Here is a 22557-nt window from a genome sequence, read left to right on the forward strand (position 1 = left end):
GGCTGTTTGCTGCCACTGCTCAAGGCACTTATTTCTGGCCCTTCCTGTAACCACAAGGGAATTTGAATTTACATGAGATTGTGCATTTAGTAACAGGCTTAAAGATGTACGTGTATGGGTGTGGGGAGGATTGGGGTGAGGGGCTCCCTGCTAATTCTGATCCCCCCCTTCAGATATGGTAGGTGTCCCTGTAGGCATGCTCTAGAACAGCATGGCTACCCACCCAGGCTCCCGATCCTGCCCAGGCTGGAGTCTGGTTTTAATGTATTTGATTTATGACTAACTGCCTTAATGTGCCATGTAACGTTATCATCTTGAAGCAGTACAAGAAACTGACCCCCAGTTCTTAAGGGGTGAAACACAAGTAAGCAGCTTCAATTCTAGGGTGTCCACTGTGGGCCAGGAGCCAACATCAACACTGTACATGTGTCCATAGGAGCACCTTGAAGGAGGGCGTGCTTATGATCTCAGCAAGAGGGTCAAGGGCATCCATGCTCACACCCAAACAGAGCTGCAGGTACGAGCAGTATGAGGGAAGGGAACGGGGTCCCCACCAGGGGCATCAGCACTGGCTGGGAGGAGTTGGAGGGGAGTTGGAGGGGATGCCTTGGGAGGGCTGGGGTCTCCACAGAGCTCCTCTGGGGAGGGCAGGAAAGACAGAGGCTGAGTGCAAGTGGGAAGACATTCCAGAAAGGAGTAGGCAGGTGAGAAGGTTCAGCTTATGCTCCAGGGAGTGAGTGGCTCAACAGTTGCAGCTGGGGCGGGGGCGGGGGGGGGGGGGGTCAGCGGGAGAAAGGAAAGCAGCAGGGAGGGCTGGTGGGAAAACACGGTGAAGCTACACTAGGGGCCTCCACGGTCCATGGATGCAGCTGAACTTCACTTTGTCAGAACTGTCAGTCCTTGGTTCCCTGCCCCAGATACACCCCAGCTCCACCTCAAACTCCCACGTGGGTCCCAGGTTCCAGCCCTAACCCCTGGTCTTTCCAGGGCATGGGGCCGGCCTGGCTTCCCAGCAGTTGCTCCAGACACAGCAGTTCTGATCGGGGCTTAAACTACTCACTCAGGCATTCACCCCGAAAAGGGAAATAATTTCCTTCTGAGGAATGCCTGGCTGTGCCACTCATGGGCTCTCCCGCCTTGGGCGGCTCCTCAACCCCCCAAAACTGGATCTATTCCTGTTTCTCTAGCCCCCCCGAGCTGTCACCGAAGCCCCGAGATGGTATGTGAGTTGGCTGACTGCTGAGCCCTTGGGAGCCCTCGGGAGGCCCTCACGCCTATACCACCTCCCAGTTATGCACAAGCCGAGCTCCCAGACTCCCAGCTGGAAACCGCCGCCAGCAACTCGCAGCCTGCGCGTGGGGGCCGTCTAGCTGGAAAGGGCAGAGGTGGACTGGTGTGCATTCTGCTCTCCCTGACAACCCAGGAACGGGGACACGGATGGCAGAGTGCGGCCCGTCCCGTCAGCCCTCGCAACCCCTGGCCCCGGACACTGCGTTATGGGACGCCAGGTGCATTGCTGGTGACTGCTGAACATCCCAGAAAACACAAGAGGAAGGACTAATGGTGGGAATACAAGGAAACCGAGGCTCGGGTGCCCCGGGCTCACAAAGTTATGACGAAGATCTGGTGTTTGAATCTGAGCGTCGTCATCCTCTCGTGATTGTGGGTCAAACTCTGCAACTGAAGTCAGCTACCAGGGTGGGGCTCCTGCCTCTTCCACACACTAGCAATTGGAAATTCAGGTGCTTTGCAGGGAAACATGAAACTATGTGTCAAAGCAGCCTCACAGAGCTGTGGCTGCGTTCCAGCAGGGTTAAAACCTCAGCACAGTGGGTGTTTGGAGACGGGTAAGTTTGGGGGTAGGGCTGGCCCGTGCTGCAGGTGCTGAGCACCACCCTGGGCCTGTACCCACTAGACACCAGTAGCGCCCCCCGACCCAGCTGTGATAACCATCAGCCTCATTAAATCAGAGCTTTATCCAAGCAACTGTTCCTCCTTGTTTTCTGGTACCCCTGTCCCCTTCCTCTCCTAAAGCTGATCGATCCATTTTTCTTGGGTCTCAAACTCAAAGGGTGTTAATATTTAGATGCACTGGTTTCTTTTTCTTCTCATTTACATGGTCTTCATATGTTTTTATTAAAAAATTTCACATGAGGGGAGGGTATGTGCTATGGTGAGTGCTGTGAAGTGTGTAAACCTGGCGATTCGCAGACCTGTACCCCTGGGGATAAAAATATATGTTTAAATAAGTGTTAAAAAAAACATTAAAAATAAAATAAAATAAAATATCCAATTCATACACTGTGCAGGGTCTCATCTTATAGCCCTCTATGGCTTGAGACTTTTTATCCCACAGGAAATGTCCTGAAGGAGTTCGACACAACTCTTCTCCAGTTTGGATATCTTCTGGGTGCAACAAAGTCTACTTTTTACTAAATAAGATAGACATCACTTTATCAAGTAAATGGACATTTCAGGCATTAGTTACTAATAAAATAAAATTATAAGTAAAAAAAAATTTTTTTTCACATGAAATCCAGGCTTCCCCCATCCCCAAATAACATGTACATTTATGTAAAAGAGACTTAAGTACTTCTTAGTTTGCTAGCTTTAGACATCCTTAGTTTTTAAAAGAATTTTTTATTGAGCTATGATTGACATATAACATTATGTTAGTTTTAGGTATAGAGCATCAAAATCTGATACATGTGTATATTGCAAAATGATCACCATGATGCATTTCCTTAGCATCTCTCATCACACCGCTACTGTTTTTTTTTCTTTTCCCCTTGGGAGGAGAACTTTTAAGATCTACCCTCAGCAACTTTCAAATATACAAAACAGTATTATGAACTACAGTCACCATGCTCTACAGTATTTTCCCAGGACTTATTTATTTTAAAACTAGAAGTTTGCCCCTTTTGTTTTTAAATTATATCATGAAGGCAACTTGGAAAAGCTCAAGATAAATTCTGAGCGCCAAAGCTTGGGAAGTACTAAAAAAAACAAAGCGTCTTGAACAGAAAGGGACTTGTCAGAGCAGAAGCTCAATAGGATGGCAGCTTTCAGGGAGAGAGCTGAACAGAGGAGCCTCTGACATATTGCCCATGTATTGTGTGCAGATAAACTGAAGTTGTGGGGAAAATATAAGGTCCCTTCTCTTAGGAGATGTTTTGCATCCTTGTAAACTGATCTTTACTGAATTCTGCTTTTTGAGTGTCATGCTCTATAGGATTGATATAGACACGTTCCAACAGAACCTTTGCTCTGACTCAAAAAAACTGAAGTTTCTGAAGCATGCTCTTTTCTTGTAAGATTGTGGGAGTATTTTAAATCAGAAGAATTGTTTGATCTAATGCTCCAGCACAAATGAGTTAGTGGGCAGCCAACTGCTACTGTCAGAATATAAGGGAGAAGTCCATAAATGTTCAAATGATCTGAAACACAGTAGCTAAGAGGCCTATTGTGCATGGCAGGATAGAGAATCTTGCACAGTCACCCAGGGGGGCCATCCCGGGTGGACTTGATCAAGATACTAAACCTCTCTGAGCTTGGATCTTCTGCATGATATGATGGTAAGAGAGTTGTCATGAGGAGCCAGAGAGCTGAAGAACTTTCAGAACACAGAACAGTGCCTGGCACAGGAGAAGCAGCTATCACTTCAACTATAGAATTCTATTCCATGTGATCTCAATAGATGTTATCCAAAAAACAGTCTTGTAGTCAAATGTCCAGATATACCACTTTAAGTAAGAACAAACAAGCCTTCTTTCCCCCCTCACTGCAGTACTTCTCAGAGCCTTTAAAATGCTGATATGCAACCTGAGTTTCAAGATGGTTGTGTCCAAGTATGGGCCATTTGACACGAGGACCCTTTTTGCATAAGGCAGTTCACAAGACTAGAAAACACTGGGTGAATCACAGCTTGCATTTCCAAGCATGACACATAGTGTAATATAATTGGGATCTCTTATCAGGATATACAGAACTTTAATTGTGAAACCTATCAACACTGACAATTACCAGAACATGCTAAGAATCTGCGAATCCTTAGTATGAAGCATTCACAAAACCTCAAATTCCAGTATGCTGTCTATGTGGGTCTTTTTTCAAAAATGTTAGTGTGGTAGGGACACCTAATAAGAGATCTACCCTTGCCACAAATTTTTAAGTGAACATTACATTATTGTTGGTTGTAGGAAGACGTTATACAGCAGATCTCTAGAGCATACTCACCTTGCACAACTGAAACTTTATGCCCTTTGATTAGCAACTCCCCATCTCTCCCTCACACTGGCCATGCGGATTTTTACGTCACTTACCCGAGACCCTTTTTCAGGAAAGCACTGGCACACTGCGCAATCTCTTCCTCCGCAAGGACCCACAAACTTCTTTCCACTCTGGAAAGTGAAGCATCTGGTTTAGTAAAGCAGTATTCTTCACTTAGCTGGGTACCCGTTGTGTACATTATAACAAACACCTTGCTTTCCCTAACCCATGAGAATTCCACAGTATACTTTGACCTTTGGATTTGTGAAAAGAAAAGGCTAATGTTGATATATAAAAAGGCAAAGAAATTACACTGTGGCTTGATAAGAGGGAAGATGATTATGCGAGCAAAATAAAAGTTCATGTGAGCTAGCATTAAAAAGAAAAAAAAAAAAAAAAAAAGCCTGCTTCTGAACCCACTTTTCACTGGCCAGAATCTTCTGTAATGTCTCTCTCCTAGTAAGATATCACTTACTAAGCTGTGCATAATCTTAGAGTGTAAGTTATATGGTTAGGAAAACTGTAAGCACACAATGGTGTCTCACTCAGATTATAAATTCGGCTGCTTTTTAGGACCCTCTTGCTTCCCCTCCAAGAACGCTGAGTCCTTCCTGGTCACTGCTGTAGTCACAGCTGTGGACTTCACATGACAACTGTTTCCTGCAAGTTGCTGAAACTCCAAGAAGGTTCTTCAAATGTGTCTCTCAACCAGAAAGTTCTTGAATTTGAATCATTTGGGCACTTTCTCCACTTCTCCCTAACTTCCCTCCAAAATTCTCATTAAAGAGTTACTCCACACTCACATATTTTCTTAATGTTCATGCTTCCTCCAAACACACACACACACACACACACACACCCTTTGGGAAGAATCAGCCCCTTGTTCTCACAAATCCTCATTGTCTATATCCAGAGTCATCTGTCACTTCAGTACAAAAGCATAATCCCAGAGTAACTGTTTCCATAAATTGACGCCTTAACAACAAAACAGCCACCATGAGGCACCTGCGTTGACAATGGACACTGAGCATTCCTTCAGAGCCTGGGACTGTGGGTTGGGAGGGAATAGTGACAAAAGCAGCTCCAGATGCTAGGAGCTGAGAGTGTGGATAGGAATATCAGAAGGGCACCAGGGATAAACTTCACCTAGTTCATCATCTTGCTGGTCCAGCCCTCACTGCAACTCTTACGTATTAACCACACATTTCTATGATTGATAGATCTTTTACACTCAAGGCTATAAATTTAAGCTTTTATGCCAAAGTATGGCGGGGAACATTAAAACATTTGAACCAATAGTTATAGTTCTGATGGAGAGACCTCTATACATACATACACACCTATGTGCATAAGCATATATGTAAATACATCTGAGTAGTGTACATAGGAATATATACATGTGTATATACACATGTATATGAATATGTGTATGGGAGGGAAAAGAGTCTATCCAAAATGCATTTTTTTTCAATCACACAATTTAGACCTCTTTTTTATGGGAAAATATGCTCAGAGGCAATCCCCCCCAAAAAATCTTTAAATTGAGCATTAATAAAAAAGACATTATTATAAACAAAACTCCTTATGGTCATTGAAAGTATATAAGAATGTAAACCTTGACAAGAGTTAAGTTAAAGAATGTATTTGAAGTTTTAGAAATATATACCTCTTGAGGTTTGAGTCACATTGTTATCTATGAATGCAGAAACATCAAGTTCAAAACTCTGATAAGGTGGAAAAAAAAAATGAAATAGCCCAGGTCCAGGACAGCATGAAAACACTTAAAATAACTAGTCTGAACACTTGGGTTCACTTAAGGTTGGGATTCATTACTATGTGTTCAGTGAGATATCAAAACAACCAGAAAAAGAAGGTTGGTTGATTAGCTGGCTTGATAATAAAGGCAAGTTTGTTCTCTTATTGTTTATTTGTTTTGGCTTTTTTTTTTTTTTTTTTTTTTACTTAACTGTGTGCCAAGCATCACAGAGATGTTTGTAGCAAAATTACATTTCAGGAAAGAATCGTTTTAAAATAAATTAGATAAGTTAGAAGATTATAATAAAGAAAAAGAAATAGTTGCATATAAAGCTTTGACTAGTACTGATAAGAGAAAAGGCAAGAGATCATTTTAGTCTCTGAAGTTCTTCTACGTTACATGTTTCCCAATAAATGCCACCTTAAAAGGGGGAGGCATTTGTAAAGGAAGAAGCTGCATCTCAAAAACAGATCATGTAAACCCATTGGAAAAGATAAAGACCATATCCCAGACAAGGCAACATTCAATGTATAAACCATATTCACCAGGAACACACTGGCATTCTCAAAAACTAATGCTACTCCTCAAAGAGGAAAATGGAAAAGTTCCTATCCATTTCATCTCAGATATTTTTAAACAAATTTATCGTGAATAAAATGTTTAAGAAGTTATTAATTTCTAGATTAATAACCAGTCCTACATTTCTGCCTCTATTTTTTCTTTTTTTGAAAAACAACATTTGCACAAAATTAAAAGTTCAAATAGGGCAAAAGGATAATGGAAGAAGAAATCTTCTTTTTCGGGGCGCCTGGGTGGCTCAGTGGGTTAAGCCGCTGCTTTCGGCTCAGGTCATGATCTCAGAGTCCTGGGATCGAGCCCTGCGTCGGGCTCTCTGCTCAGCGCAGGGAGCCTGCTTCCTCCTCTCTCTCTGCCTGCCTCTCTGCCTGCTTGTGATCTCTCTGTCAAATAAATAAATAAAATCTTTAAAAAAAAAAATCTTCTTTTCCAACTCAGGAGAGGCAGTCACTGTTCTCACTCAGGGTCTGGACAGTTACAAGCATGTTCATGCCATGATCACATACACATACACGCACCAACATACGTGCACACGTGTAAACATACATGCACACACGTACATGCGTACACACACACATGCAGACATACACGCGCACACGCATACCCACGTGTACATCCAGGCATACGTACGTGCACACAGATGCACTCTTTGGCCATTTTGGTCTTGTTTTATCTTAACCCAAAGGTGTATTTCTCTGTACCTTTCTGTTTTCGTAATCAGACTTCTTCAAAATCATTCCAATTTAACAGAACCCCTCTCCATCGCGTGAAGTACTATAGCTTGTTTAACCAGACATTCTTCTTTTTTTCTTTTTTTAATTTCTTTCCAGCGTAACAGTATTCATTGTTTTTGCACCACACCCAGTGCTCCAAGCAATCCGTGCCCTCCCCAATAACCAGACCTTCTTGACGGGTATTTAGCTATCTCCCTTCTCTTGTTACTGAACGCTCCCCTGAAGCCAATATTCTTGGGCATTTTCTTTATGCCCAAGTCAGTATAAATATGTATGACAAATTCCAAAAAGGAAAATACCTGTGTTCAACAGGACTATGCATTTGCAATTTGGATGGATAATGCCAAGTTGCCTTCTATAGCTACTGCATTGATTTACAGCACCACCTTTCAAACCCAACTACAGTATAAGCTACTTTTGGGGCAAAATCTCTAAAACCTCTGTATAGCACAACCCGCTAGGAGGGTCCAGGCTAGAACAGTCTGGTTCAAGAATTTTATTCACTCATATGGAGCATAAGAAATAAAGGAAGTTAAATTTAAGACTCTGTAGAGTCTTACAATAGGGAAAAATAATGTAATACAGAAATAAACATGGAGAAATCAGGTAAAAAAAAAATCCAGACATATATATTTCAGTGGGTTTCCATTCATTATTTCAGATGAGGCTCTCAAATGCGTGTGAACTATGACTGCTTGGGGAGAGCTTCTGATTCCCTGACGCCTGTGCTTTCTGTTCCTGACTGGTAGAAAAAGGAGACCAGAAGGCAACTTCCTATTTTGACTGGCTTTGAAAAGACCTCTGTTATTAACTTAAATAATCACAGAAATTAGATTGGATAAATCCAAGCTAGAGAGGATGTATGATGGAGATGTGCTCTATCGTGACTGAACCCATGCAGTTGTCTCAAGGTCTACCTTACAGGCGGTCCATTGTGTGATTTCCCAGAAACGCCTGGGGTGGGGTTTAGTAATTCTGATTCCTCAGTGAGAAGCAGAAGAAAGAGATCTTGTTACAGAATATTCTAGGCTTCTCTTTCTCCAGAGTCAAAATGTTCACATTTAATCTTATACTTCTTGATTTAATCTTGAAGTGACCCAGCTGCTTCCTGCCTCTCTCCAACAACAACAACAACAAAACAAAACAAAAAATAAAACAAAACAAAACAAAAAAGATTTTAACAAAAGATTGTCATAAAATAAAGAAATCTCCAATATGTGGGCAATTATTTGCTAAGTAGTCTTGACTGTAAAATAGAAAAGAAACCTCAGAGTTCACCTAGTCCAGCCCTTCACTTTGCAGATGAGAAAACTGAGTCCCACCAAGTGGCTCGTTTGAAACAAAAAGATTTCTAATGAGAGTAATGCATGCAATTAGAGCTAATTAATGTACTTACCCCATATACATGTTGTACAGAAAAGAGGATGAACATAAGTGACCTATGAAATAGCAAAAAAGGAGATTAATTTAAACTGTTCATTTTCATGCAAAACAAACCAAACAGAGAAAGAAAAAAGGAATAAATCCCAGAAAGCTTCTTTTTATTTCTAACAGGCAGCTGTCATCTGTGACAAGATAAATGTTATCCTCTCTCTGGCTGTCATCATTACCTTCCCTCTTGTTAATCAGTCAAGAAGTACTCACAACCATTTAGTGGGGTCCCCACTGGGTCTGGGGCCCTGGGGACACCCTGAAGGTGAGACCCAGATAAGTAGCTGAGGGAAGGGAGGCGACTCTCTGAATGAAATGCAGAGGAGTGAAGGAAGGAGGCAGCTTTGTTCAGAGACAGTGCAAAGACCAGTGTACCCTGGATGACATTAAGTGGAACCAACTAGAAGGAGGGAGGAGGGAAGAAAACCTATCTGGACTGGGGAGATGGTTTGGAAGGGAAGGAAAATAATATGAACCAGTTAGGGAAGAGTTAGGTAGTTCAGATGGTCTCCTCCATCTTCAGAACCAGCAATGGCTGTCTATCCCTCTGGCCTCTGCTTCCATTGTCCCATCTCTTTTGCCTCTCACTCCCCTTCCCTCTCTTTCACTTCTAAGGACCCTTGTGATTACACTGGGTCCATCCAGATAACCCAGAGTAATCTCCCCAAGGTCCGATGATGAGCAAGCTTAATGTCATCCACAAGCATATTCCCTGTCGCCCTGTGACAGAACATATTGTCAAGATCCACGGACTAGGATGCGGACCTCCTCAGGGGCTGTTATCCTGCCTACCATACTAGTGAAGTGCCCTCTAGTATCTCTGCTAATTAGAGGGCCTCTCCTGCCCTGGACATCAGGAAAGTCTTTACTATTCAAACCTAGTAAGAGAGCACCAATCTACAGCCTTTAGATGAGTGTCTTTCCCATTGGTGATGATGTGGTGTGATTCAGTGAGAGTAGAGAGAATTGGTGTTTAATAAAAACGAATCACACACAAAAAAGCAGGCATAATGCATAGATTTCTGGAAAAATTTGGCTTTTTGACACATGAAACATTCAGACGATTCATAACTATAAAACCAACGGTTAGGAGAAATTATTGAAAAGCAAGTGATTGCACTAAGGACACTCACCAGGGATCTGTGGCCAAGGGTTTGATCCACCTGAATGAGCACCTTACTGACGCCATGTGCATGGGTTACTTCAAGTCTTGATACTTAAAAAAAACTCTGTCAGGTTTCTCTTCTCTTCCAGAAGACTCTGACTTATAAGTGAGGTTCTATGTCCTGGGTTTAAAGTTTGGATATGTTACATATAAAACAGGGTGTAATTACATATAAAAAGGGTGTAAGACACAACATTTTAAATATAAAGATACCTTTTAAGACACAACAAGCATTATAATGTTGGAAAGCAATGACTTTCATCATTCATAGTAAGGGAAATATTTTCTAAAAGGGGAATTCAATTTTTTTGATGAGAATCTTAGTGATGATTAAACAAATATCAATTTCATTCTTATAAATAAAAACAATTTCCAGTTATTTATGTCATAAATATATTTTTGAGAAGTGAAAAAATGTGTATGTAATGCTTGTATAAAAAATTACTGCTTCATTTTGTTAAGCGGCACTTTCTACTACATAACATTTGCCCTTGGAAATCCAAGTTAAAATTCCCTCGAGTGAGTTTTTGTTTCATTTGGTTTCATTTTGTTTTTTCACCTTTGAAATTAGGAAAGGGACCCATTAGTATAGAAAGAAATACTTTGCACACAACAGCAAATACGTATAAAAATATTTTTATGTAAAATGGTACAACTTCTATGGAAAACATTTTGGCAGTTCCTCAAACAGTTAAACACAGAATTACCATATGATCTAACAATTCCATTCCTAGGTATATACCATGAGAACTGACACTATGTTCATGCATAAATGTGTACATAAACATTCAGAGTAGCCAAAAAATGCAAACAACCCGCACATCCATCAACTGGTGAATAGGCAAGCAGAATGTGCTACATTGGATTTGGCGATAAAAAGGAATGAAGTACTGATACATAGATGAACATTGAAAACGTTATATTAAGTGAAGGAAGTCACATATTATATGATACCAAAAAATCCAGAATAGGCAAATCCATGGAGACAGAAAATAGAGCAGTAATTGTCAGGGGTTGGAGGAGGAGAGAATTGGAAGGTCCAGGGTTTCTTCCTGAGGTGATGGAATGTTCTGGAATTAGTGGTGTTGGTTGTGCAACATTATGAATACAATAAAAACCACTGAATTATAAACTTTAGAAGAGTTCAGTGAATTTTATTTTGTGAACTTTATCTCAATTAAAAAAAAGAAAAAATATTTATCTTTGATAAAAGATCTCTGGCTTAAAGGAATGTCTTGAAATTGGAAGTGTCTTGAAATTGAAATACCTCATCTTAAAAACTCTGGCTTCTCTGAAGACCTGTATCAATGAGAATTGGGTAGAGAGAGGAAAACTGGGAGTGTTGGAGTTATTTTTAAATTTCTGGATAAAATCTGGATAAAACTAACTCAGTGCTGTATTTACAGGAGACTAGTTCTCCAAGTAGGTGGGAGAACAACATTCCATGATACAGTTTGAAAATCAAGTAGGAGAAGAATCCCGGTAAGTGCCCAAACCATTTTCCATCCCCAAATCCATCATTTTAAATATTTTTTGAAGCTGCTTTCTGGGAGCAAGTCTCAATAAAACAAATTATTGATTTGGAAGGAATGCACAAATTGGCTTGAATCATTCAAAAGGTACTCGATATTTTAAGCAAATAGGAAAGAGTCAAAAATTAAAGAAAACAGAGGCATTTGCTTTTAACCTCCAAACAGACACATGATGCAATTAATCTCCAAACATATTGTGATAAGGGTGTAAAAGGGGATTTTATTAAAACAGAGTGTTGTTGTGGTCACTTTCAGAACAAGAACACCAAATCAGGGCCCTAACATTTAGGAGTTTCTCAATACAATTTGTAATTGGATGGCTGGCCGGTTGGGTACACGGGTGGATGGGCAGGTGGACCAATCCACAGAAATCTAACTAGTCTCTTGGGAGTGAAAGGACCTTGCTGATTGGGACTGCCATTGCAGCCTCATCACTGTGCACTTAGTAAGCCCTGTGACGACAGGGATTTTGTCTTTTTTCTATTCACAGTTATCTCTAGTGCCATAATAGTGCTTGGAACACAGTTAAACATATGTATTTTTTTCATTCATTGGATGAGAATTTACAGAAGATACTTTAGGACCTTTTGAATGTGAATCAAATATATTTAATAGAGGATATAAGATAAGGCCAACTTTGTATATACATGGGGTGAGGGAGGAAAGGAGAAAGAGGGTGATGGAAAGAGGGATCATACAGCCTTGGGGGAAGTGGATGGGGAGGAAGATAATGATGCTGATTACATCAGGGACCCTCTGCTAAGAGGGCTGTGCACATCGAGTCACTGGACTTCACCACAGTTTAGTAAGTATTGGTTCTGTTGTAAAAGAAAATCAAATTAGGTCCATTTAAGTAATTGGCGCAAAGTCACAGAGCTAATAAATGGTAGAACCAAGGTTTTTTGACTCTAATATGTAACCCTTCTCCCAATAGATACCTAAGCATGGCAGCCTGCCGATGTCTGCTCTCATATCCCCCAGGAATGGTTTTTAAATTATGTGTACCTTGTCTCCTTTTTTTTTTTTTTAACAAATTAACATCTAAAATTTTTCATTTTCTCTTTAAACAGTTGCAAAGTATAATTTGGAACATTGTACATGGTGACCTATAAAATAAAAACAGTTGCAACACTATTTTTTTGTATTTTTTTAAAGATTTATTTATTTATTTGAGAGAGAGAGAGAGAGAGAATGAGTGGGGGAGGAGCAGAGAGAGAAGGAGAGAGAATCTCAAGCAGAATCCCCACTGAGTGTGGAGTCCAATGCGGGGCTCAATCTTACGACCCTGAGGTTATGACCTGAGCTAGACGTTCAAGAATCAAGAGCTGGGGGGCACCTGGGTGGCTCAGTGGGGTTAAAGCCTCTGCCTTCGGCTCGCGTCATGATCCCAGGGTCCTGGGATCGAGCCCCACATCAGGCTCTCTGCTCAGCGGGGAGCCTGCTTCCTCCTCTCTCTCTCTCTGACCGCCTCTCTGCCTGCTTGTGATCTCTGTCTGTCAAATAAATAAAAATAAAATCTTTAAAAAAAAAAAAAAAAGAATCAAGAGCTGGACACTCAACCAACTGAGCCACCCAGGTGCCCTGCAATACTATTCTAGATGTAGCCGACGGACCATCATAAGAATGGACCTCACCAACATCGGTTTAAAATTCATGCACACAACTTCTTTAATAGCTAGAAATTTTGCACCATTTTTCTTCTTGAATTCATATTTCCATTCCACTCTCTCACGTATACTGTAGTGCAATATATTTTTATATTTGGAAATCTTGTATTGATCATCCTATCATACTTCTCTGCAACAAAAATATGTATATAAGTTAAGTGTCTTTTATGTCCTATCACAAGACTGAGATCACAAATCTCTAAGTCTTAAAATTTTTTTGCCTGAATTTGCTTGCCATAATGATAAGTAGTATGTAATCCACCAAAACCAAATAAATTTAATTTTTTTAAAGATTTTATTTATTTACTTGAGAGACAGAGAATGCAGAGGGAAGAAAGCAAAAACACCACTCCTCCAGCAGGGAGCCTGACCTGGGCTCGATCCCAGGACCCTCGGGCCATGACCTGAGCAGAAGGCAGACACTTAACCAACTGAGCCATCCAGGTGCCCCTAAATTCATACTTTGATAAATAATTATTAAACACATTACAAATGAAATTTTACTGGAAATGTCGTTGGCAATGAATGAATTGGGCTTTTTGGTTTCTCAAATAGTTTATTTAGCCCAGATCAATAAGGAGATATGGTCAAGAAAAGAGGCAGGTCAAACAACAGTTCTGCTTCCATTTTAGCTTCTTAAAACTGTAAATTCTAATAAACCTATTCACAGAAAAAAAGTTGTGAATGGAAGAAATTTGTTCTATATATCACTCAATGCTTTGAACTTCTGAGTTGTATATCAAAAGCAATATAGAATTCATCACCAAGAATCATTTTGAGTGATCAACTATCTGATAAGTCTTCCCTCAATTGTGATGAAAGCAAAAAGTTGGGAACCACCTGGCCCTGGGATGTGGAACCTGAGAGGTAGAGTGCCTCTGTTCTCAGCACCTGCTTTTACACTCTCACCATCTGGCCTGCAAACAGGTCTTGTCTTGGGGCAAAGCAGGGTGGTAACCCTTGGGATGACTGAGGGTGCGGTTATACCTATCTGGTGGAAAGCAGTAGAATGAAAATTATGAAGGGGTTGGTGAGAACCTGAACCAAAGGCCCCCAATCTTTAGATAGAACAATTCTAAGAACAAATACCTATAGCAATTGAAAATCTAGAAATTGATACCTTTACTTGATTTTCCAAGCTGCCTGCACAACTCTTAGGAATCTTTTTGTGTCTTAGGGGTAAATGTACCTCAGCTTGAAGATCTCTGCTCTAGATGAACTTCCAAAGGTGTGTGTGTGTGTGTGTGTGTGTGTGTGTGTGTGTATACATATATGTGTGTGTGTGTGTGTGTGTGTGTGTGTGTGTATATATATATATATATACATATATATAAATTTATAACTGTTCTCCTGTCTAAGTTGCATCATAGCTCGGCAGAGGGCCCATCTCGTTATCAGCTGGACACCATGAACATTGGTGTGCACAGTGCCCTATGGTTCACACAGGAAATCCACAGTAATCTGAGGGGATTTTCTTTGCTGCAACTGCTTATGTTGAGAGCATGAAAACTTCTGTCTCAACCAAGCTTTTGACTGCACCAAACAACAAACAAAAACACTCTTACTCAAAACACTGTCCTTCTGACCTACCTTCTCACAAATACATGGCGGTTATCCCATGGGATTGGCCAAAGCAGTGAGTTTTCAATGGAGTCTATCATTAGTACAGAAAAAAAAAAAAAAAAGAAAAGAAAAAGAAAAAAAAAAGCTTTAACAACCCAAAGTGCTGTGCCACTAAAATGTATGCAAACAGCAGCTTTGGGAGACTGCCTACCCAGGAAACTTCTACCAAAGTTCTACACCTTTCAAAGGACACACTTTGTTTAGCCTACTGTTTTTCTCAGGAAAGGAGCATTCTCCACAAGCTGCTGCATCACGACCCACTCAGGCACCATCTTCAGCCCAGCTAAGCAAGGGTGTGGCCAGATCTTCATCACCCACCACATTGTGGAGAAGAGGAACCACCTCACCCCAAGGCAGCCCAACCCAGAGCTTGACTTAGAACTTCAACTTAGGGCTGGGGAGGATGGCACAAGAGGAAAGCCTGGCTCAGTCCTCTTGAAGAGCCGAAATTAGGAAAGAGAAGAAAGGGGATGAAGGAGGAAGGAGGGTCAGGAGATGCCCTGAGGTACAGTCAGCCATTTGAAGGCTGGGACACGTCAAGGTGAAGGACAAGCCTGAATTTAGAGGACACAGATATCCTCAGTAATCATAAAAAGCTATTTTTAAGAGAAGAAAATGCAAGAAGAGAAAGATGGAGTGTCTACAGTAAGAGAATGAAAGACGAGCTCATTCCCGAGAGCTGCCCCGTTTTTGATGCAAGCTTATGGTTTGTTCCCTTTACCTGAGCAAACCGACCTGTCCAGCCAAGTCTGACAAAAGCATTGCCCCATCCCCACAGCTGGTCCCAACCTGTGACACCCCAACAGAAACTCTCTTGGAGGTTCTGCCAGAGACTGAACATTAGCACCCTGAACCTTTGACATAGGCCTCACTCCACAACCCAAGTAACGTGCCCACACTCTCTCCCAGCCTCTATTTATTTCAGTCGTTTCTAGAATGTAGATTCAATAAATGTCATTAGCTTCTCTTTCTCCAACTCCCTGGGCTGATTTTTTTTCTTCACTACTTTATGAAAGTTCCTGGACTCCAATTCCCTTGGGACTTCTTATGAGTCTCTGCTTGATGTTTTTCAAATACTTTGTCTGGGAACAAGATCTAAGATCTTCCAAATAATTATTTCTACTACGAGGAATTTGTTTTCTCTGCAGCCCAATCTTGAAAAGAAATACACCCTGCTTGGGTTCTCATCGACTAGGGGATGGGGGTGGGCAATGGCCAAGATTAGAGGGCCAGATTACAAGAGACTGAGTATGAGAATCTTCCAGTCACAAAAAGGTAGTATAAGTACAATGTCTTTTCTTTTCCCAAGTAACATTAAGTCTTTGAGCTCTTTTTAATACCAATATTTTTGCTCTTTCAGTGAAATAAATCCCTATTAACTTAATGTCTACATGTTCTTTCCTTTGACCTTCTGACACTGAGCTATCTGAAGATTCTCTTTCCAAGGCAATTTTTTTTGTGTGTGGTCTGAACACCTATTTGTATATACATTTATCTTTCCAAGATAGAATTCCCAGTGGCTCATCTTTGCAAAGAAATAAGCAAAAGGCCTCAAAGGATAGAAGGATAGTGCTCCCAGGAAAAGAATGACATGCTCTGTCCACCTTGGTGGCTGGATATCTGCCTTTGAGGTTTACACTTTCCCTGTTAAGAGATGACCTGACCTTTCCCCAACATTCAAGCTGATTATTTGGTTTTGGTCTTTTGACAATCCCATATTCTTCAGACTTTCAAACAGTTCAGGTTGGTTTGAGCTTTTTTGCAAAAAGAGTCAATCTCAACAAATATCACAAGATTTTTAAAGCACATCATGAATCTGGGTGGTCCATGGATCACTGGAATGTGTTTGGAGCTCCATGTTCTCTGAGAAGCAACATGGAAAAACTCTGAGAACTACTCAAGTAAATTCTTGAGAATAACTCAGTTCCAACTTGACCAGAATGCAGTTGGATTAGGACCAAGCCCGCCCCCACCTTGCCTTCCCTCCAGGTTCAGTTGAATTGTTTAAGAGTGCTGCGGAGTCCTCAGTTGACCTTGGAGTTCAGTTTGCTAGTCCAGAACCAACCAGACCATATCTCAGTTAACCTACTATTCTGCCAACATAGGCTTTTATTATCATTTTCTCCTTGAGAACTCCTCCCAATATCAACAGAAAAGTTGACAATGACCAAAATAATGTCACCACTTGGAACCCACATGGAAGTGACATATGTTCCTAAAATATAAATTGATTTTCATAACCAAATGGGCCCTGTACCTCCAAGTTAAGAATGACATTCTTGACTCAGAATGTGGTATGTCTCTTGCCAAAAGCACTAATCCCCCAGGTTGCTCTTGGTCTATAATTTTCCCTTCAGGACAGGACTGGGGTGGCTTTATACGAATTCTCTGGAACTTTTAGACCTCTGGGAACTGTCTTTGTGTTGAGCTCTGGAAGTAACACCCTATGATACAGCAGGCAGGGACCACCCATACTGTGAGGCTGTCATCTTCAGTGACTTCTCCCCTCCTCCACAGATACAGTCTGCCTCCTTCTCCTGGTACCATGTGCTCTCATGTTAGGGATAAAATCAGGCTCTAGAGTTAGAGACTTGTGTTCAGATCTTGATCAATTAGCAGCATAACCCTGAGCAAGTACGTAACTCTTCTGAACTCCTGACTTCTCAGCATGTGAAGTTAATCCTGAAGAGAATTGCATGAGTCCAAATTAGCACCTAGCATAGTGTCTGGCACAGTGGTTCAAGAAATGTTCGTTTCCTTCCTTCTTAATTTTTTTAGGATGAAAGATCTCCTGTATATAATATATTAGAAAAGGGTTAGAAAATTGGGAACTGGATCAAGCCTGGGCAGAGCTCAGAAACAGGGGAAGATTGATCTGAGGAGGGAGAAAGATCTGGGGAAATGAAAAGAGGGATAAGCTATGACAGTCCCTCCTAAAGTCCTTTTAAACATGAGGAGAGAGAACTTATGGAGGAAGATGAATCTTCAGACAATCACAGAGTTAACATAAGTTGACTCTGAGAGGACACCAGGAAAAAAGTTGACATTGGGTGTTATCAACCAGAAAGCCAGCTCCTTCTGTTGTCACTGCTACTAATGTTCTCCCCCACCCCCACCCCACTATACACACACTCCTCTTAGACCTCCTTCTCTTCTTCTGTGTTCTTTTCCTTCCTCCTCTTCCCATCATCACCATCGTCACCACTATCCCACCATAAGAAAGTATAATGAGCAGCATCTCCAGAGGGCCACCTAGGTGCTAAGCACTGCTAAGGGCTTAACACAGATCTGCAACCTTCACAATCATCCCATGGGGTAAGCAATATGATTACTTCCCTTTGCAAGGAAGTCACACAGGCAGTGAGTGGCACATCCAGGATTCAAACTCCAAGGCTTTCCCTATTGACCATTATACTACACAGATTCAAAATGCATGCAAATTCCTGGATAAGCTTCAGGGATTTGTGTCTGGGAAGAACAACTCTAGCCTCCAATACAGCAGCAGCCAGGACAGTCAATTCTGAATGCAGTGGTGCACTATGATACAAAGACATTCATTTTTGGTGAATCCCAGAAAACCTGAATTTTTGCAGGAAGGTCTTTATGTCTGGAATCTCAAATCTGGGAAATCTTATCGAATAGTGGGGGATCTTAAAATGTACCATTTCTAACTAGAACGTAGAGAAGTCAATTATTCAAGCATATAAGGTAGCTATGTGGCCAAAAAATGAAGGAGATTTCCCAAAAGTGTCCAAATGAACTTGAATGTTAAACAGAAATACTGGAGTGAGCATACAATTGCTTCCAAAAAAGAAGGAAAGCTTTGTTTTGGTGAGAAGGAGCACAGTATTCATAAAACTCTTATGTCTTTTCTGAGGAGAGCTTAACTACCTCCTTTTCTTCTGGCTTCATTCTTATCTTCTGCCCAGTGTCCATCTGTCTTGCTTCCGGCAGGAGCTGGCTCCTAGAAACTCAGAATCTCCTACTGGGTCTCCTCCCTTGGGATGTCCTAGAACCAGACTCCTCTAAGAATGCTTCTGCCACTCTGGAACCTAATAAATATTTCATCCCTCAAAGCCGGGCTTCAGAGCTAGGCCATCCCACAGTCTACTACAGACCATAAGAACACATTCAGAGTTTCACTGTGGACATTATGAATCAGTAAATAAGAGCACAAAGCCAAGGCAGTGTGCTTGGTATTGGATGAGGATGATATATGGGCAGAGTAGCTAAGACAATTAACAGCTAGAAGTTTCACAAAATCATACAGGATTATTAAAGTAAGACTGTCTACCTGTTCTAAAATTTGAAAGTGACCTTTCTTTTGAAACTTCAGAAACCTAAGGATAGGAAGAGGTCCACATATTTTACAACAAAAATATCAAATATATAGAAAATAAAATAATTCATAGAATCTTGATTTTATATGAAAATCACAAGACTTGTAAATTCAAATCCACTAAAATGTAATAATGTTTAAAACTTGAAGTGAATAAATAAAATCTTTAAAAAAAAAAAAAAAAGGGGGCGCCTGGGTGGCTCAGTGGGTTGGAGCCTCTGCCTTCGGCTCAGGTCATGGTCCCAGTGTCCTGGATCGAGCCCCACATCGGGCTCTGTGCTCTGCAGGGAGCCTGCTTCCACCTCTCTTTCTATCTGTCTGCCTCTCTGCCTGCTTGTGATCTCTGTCTGTCAAATGAATAAATAAAATCTTAAAAAAAAATAAATAAATAAAACTTGAAGTGACTTTCAGTTAACTTGCATTAACCAAATTTTTTTTTTCTGGAATTAATTCCATTTATTTTTGGTACAATATAAATAAATACCTATGATTTTGTTCATTCAAGAAATATCTAGGGGCGCCTGGGTGGCTCAGTGGGTTAAGCCGCTGCCTTCGGCTCAGGTCATGATCTCAGGGTCCTGGGATCGAGCCCCGCATCGGGCTCTCTGCTCGGCAGGGAGCCTGCTTCCTCCTCTCTCTCTGCCTGCCTCTCTGCCTGCTTATGATCTCTGTCTGTCAAATAGATAAATAAATAAAATCTTTAAAAAAAAAAGAAATATCTATCAATCTCTCATTTAATATCAAATACCACCTGGGAACTGCAGATATGAAAATGAATTTGATTTACCTGAAGTAATAAAATATTACTCTTAAGCAGATTGGGAAAAGTTAAAGGCATATATTGTAATCACTAAAGTAACTACTAAAAATAATGCAGAAAGATATAACTAGAAGTTGATGAAAAATTCAAATAGAATACTAAAAAAAAATTGAATAGCACAAAAGAATGCCAAAAAGAAGGAAAGGGACAAAAAAATCGGTGAGACAGATAGAAGAGAAATAGAGAAATGGCAGAACTAAATATGGCCATATCAACTACTTTATATGAAAATAGACTAGAAATTCCTATTAAAAGGCAAAGACTGTCACACTGGGTTTAAAAAAGAAAAAAGTTCAACTATATGCTATAAGATACACATTTTAAACAAAAAGATACAAACAGATTGAAAGGAAAGGCTAGGAAAAGATAACCACACAAATAGTATACATAAGAAAGACTGGCTATGCCAACAGCACATAAAATAAATTTGAATATATAATTATGATCAAAAAGTTAACATAACAGAAAGCTACAAATATTATAAATATATGGGCTTCATAGCAGAACTTCAAAATACCTGAAGCAAAAACTGAAAAACTAAAAGAAGAAATAGATAAATTCTCAAACATAGTTGGAAACTAATGTTTCTCTTGGTAACTGATAGAACAAGGTAGAAAATATCAATCAAGACACAGAAGATCTGAATAACACCATGAACCACTTTACCCTAATTTATATATATATATAAGACACTACACCCAACGACTGCAAAATATATATTCTTTCCAAGTGGATGTAGTGTGTTCATCAAGATAGACCCTACACAGGACTAGTCTCAGTCTCAGTAGGTTTCAAGAGACTGAAATCTTGCAGAGAATTGAATTAGAACTGAACCGTAAACCATCTAGGAAATGTATTTCCTAGTATTTGGAAATCAATACTGTCCAAATAACATATTCATCAAGGACAATATTTTGAACTGAATGATAATAATTTAAAAAAAAAAACATAGCATAATGTATGGGAGGAAATAATAAAGGTAGAAAAGGAACTCAATAAAAGAGAAAGCACTCAAGCAATAGAGAAAAACAAAAGACACTCTAAGCTGGTTCTTTGGTTTTTTGAAAAGGTAAATAAAATGGATCTACTTGAGAAATTACCAACGGTAAGAAATGACAAAAGGGAAAACATTATAGATCTACAGGTACTAAAAAGATCATTACAGAATCTTCTGAACAATTATATACCAATAAATTTGACAATGTATAAGAAATGAACAGATTTCATGAAAGATGAAAATTATCAGAATTGACACAGGAAGCAATAGAAAATCTGAATAGCCCTATATCAATTAAATTCGGGATTAATTAACTGAGTCATTCAAAACTTTCCACAGGGAAAACTCCAGGGTCAGCTGCCTTCACTAGTGAATTCTATCAAATATTTAAGGAAGAAATGATATAAATTCTTCACAGACTTACAGAAAATAGAAGAGGGAACACTGGGCAACTCATTTTATGAGGCTAGTATTACTCAGATTCCAAGGATATTACAAGGTATTACAAGAAAACTACATGAACATAGATAGACTCATGAACTCATGAGCATAGACTCAACTCTCCATAGCACATTAGCTGAAAAAATCCACATATATGTATGTTCAAATTATCTAGAATAGTATAAGCTGTTTTTTAAAATAACAACTACAAAGTTGGAGAACTTACATACCCTGATTTCAAACCTTGCTCTAAAGCTGTAGTAATAGGGGCACCTGGGTGTTCAGTGGGTTAAAGCCTCTGCCTTCGGCTCAGGTCATGATCTCAGGGTCCTGGGATCGAGCCCCACATCTCTGCTGAGCAGAGAGCCTGCTTCCTCCTCTCTCTCTGCCTGATGCTCTGCCTACTTGTGATCTCTCTCTGTCAAATAAAATATTTTTTTAAAAGCTGTAGTAATAAAGAAATGTGGTATTGGTGAAAGAAGAGACATATGCATCAGGGGAACAAAAAAAAGACCTAAATGTAGATGATTAATTAGTTTTCTATGAAGGTTCTAAGACAATTTAGTGGAGAAAGAGGTCTTTTCAATGAATGGTGCTGGAATAATTGGATAGCCATATGTAAAGGAAAATTTAAAATAGATCCTTGCTTTACACCATATTCCTAAATTAACTTAAAATGGATCACTGACTTAAACCATAAAAACACAACCAAAGAAGAAAACATAGATGAAATCTTTGTAACCCTAGTGTAAGTGATTACTCAGATAACAAAAAAAAAAAAAAAAAAGACAAACAAAATAAGAAAATGTTGATAAACTGGGCTTCAGCAAAAGAAAAATATTTGCATTTCAAAAGACACCAATAAAGAAATGAAAAGACAAGCCAGAGAATGGGAGGAAATATTTATAGTAAATATATCTGGCAAGGATATTGTGTCCAGAATATGTAAGTAACTATTATGACTCAACAGTAAGAAGGGAAACCATCAATGTTTTTTAAATGGGGGAGTAGATTTGAGCAGACACCTCACAAAAGAAGTTCTATGAATGGTTAAGTACATGAAAAGATATGTAGCATAGTTAGTTATCAGGCAAATGAAAAGCATACAGACATGCCACCCTGTAACTACTACAATAAAACAAAGAACATTGAGGACACCACAAGAATGCGCCACAAGTACATGGAGGCACTGGAACTCTCATACATT

At 40.1% G+C, this 22557-nt stretch overlaps 1 protein-coding gene across 10 annotated transcripts in view; it reads right to left on the minus strand.

The window, feature by feature from the left end:
- The window catches only part of COL4A4 (collagen type IV alpha 4 chain), a 122166-nt gene that overhangs the window by 94400 nt on the left and 5209 nt on the right, over positions 1-22557 (minus strand). For 9 of the 10 annotated variants that reach the window (XM_047721164.1, XM_047721163.1, XM_047721166.1 and 6 more), the window contains 3 exons: positions 9900-10052; positions 8732-8774; positions 4323-4400 (listed from right to left, as the gene is read on the minus strand). In XM_047721164.1, coding sequence (XP_047577120.1) covers positions 4323-4400; positions 8732-8774; positions 9900-9961 — 183 coding nt within the window. In that variant the 5' untranslated portion in view covers positions 9962-10052. Of the gene's footprint in view, positions 1-4322; positions 4401-8731; positions 8775-9899; positions 10053-14720; positions 14785-22557 lie in introns of those variants that run through there. The other variant, XM_047721165.1, reaches the window with a different exon arrangement.

Source organism: Lutra lutra, chromosome 3 (genome assembly GCF_902655055.1).
Source record: "Lutra lutra chromosome 3, mLutLut1.2, whole genome shotgun sequence".
NCBI lineage: Eukaryota > Metazoa > Chordata > Mammalia > Carnivora > Mustelidae > Lutra > Lutra lutra.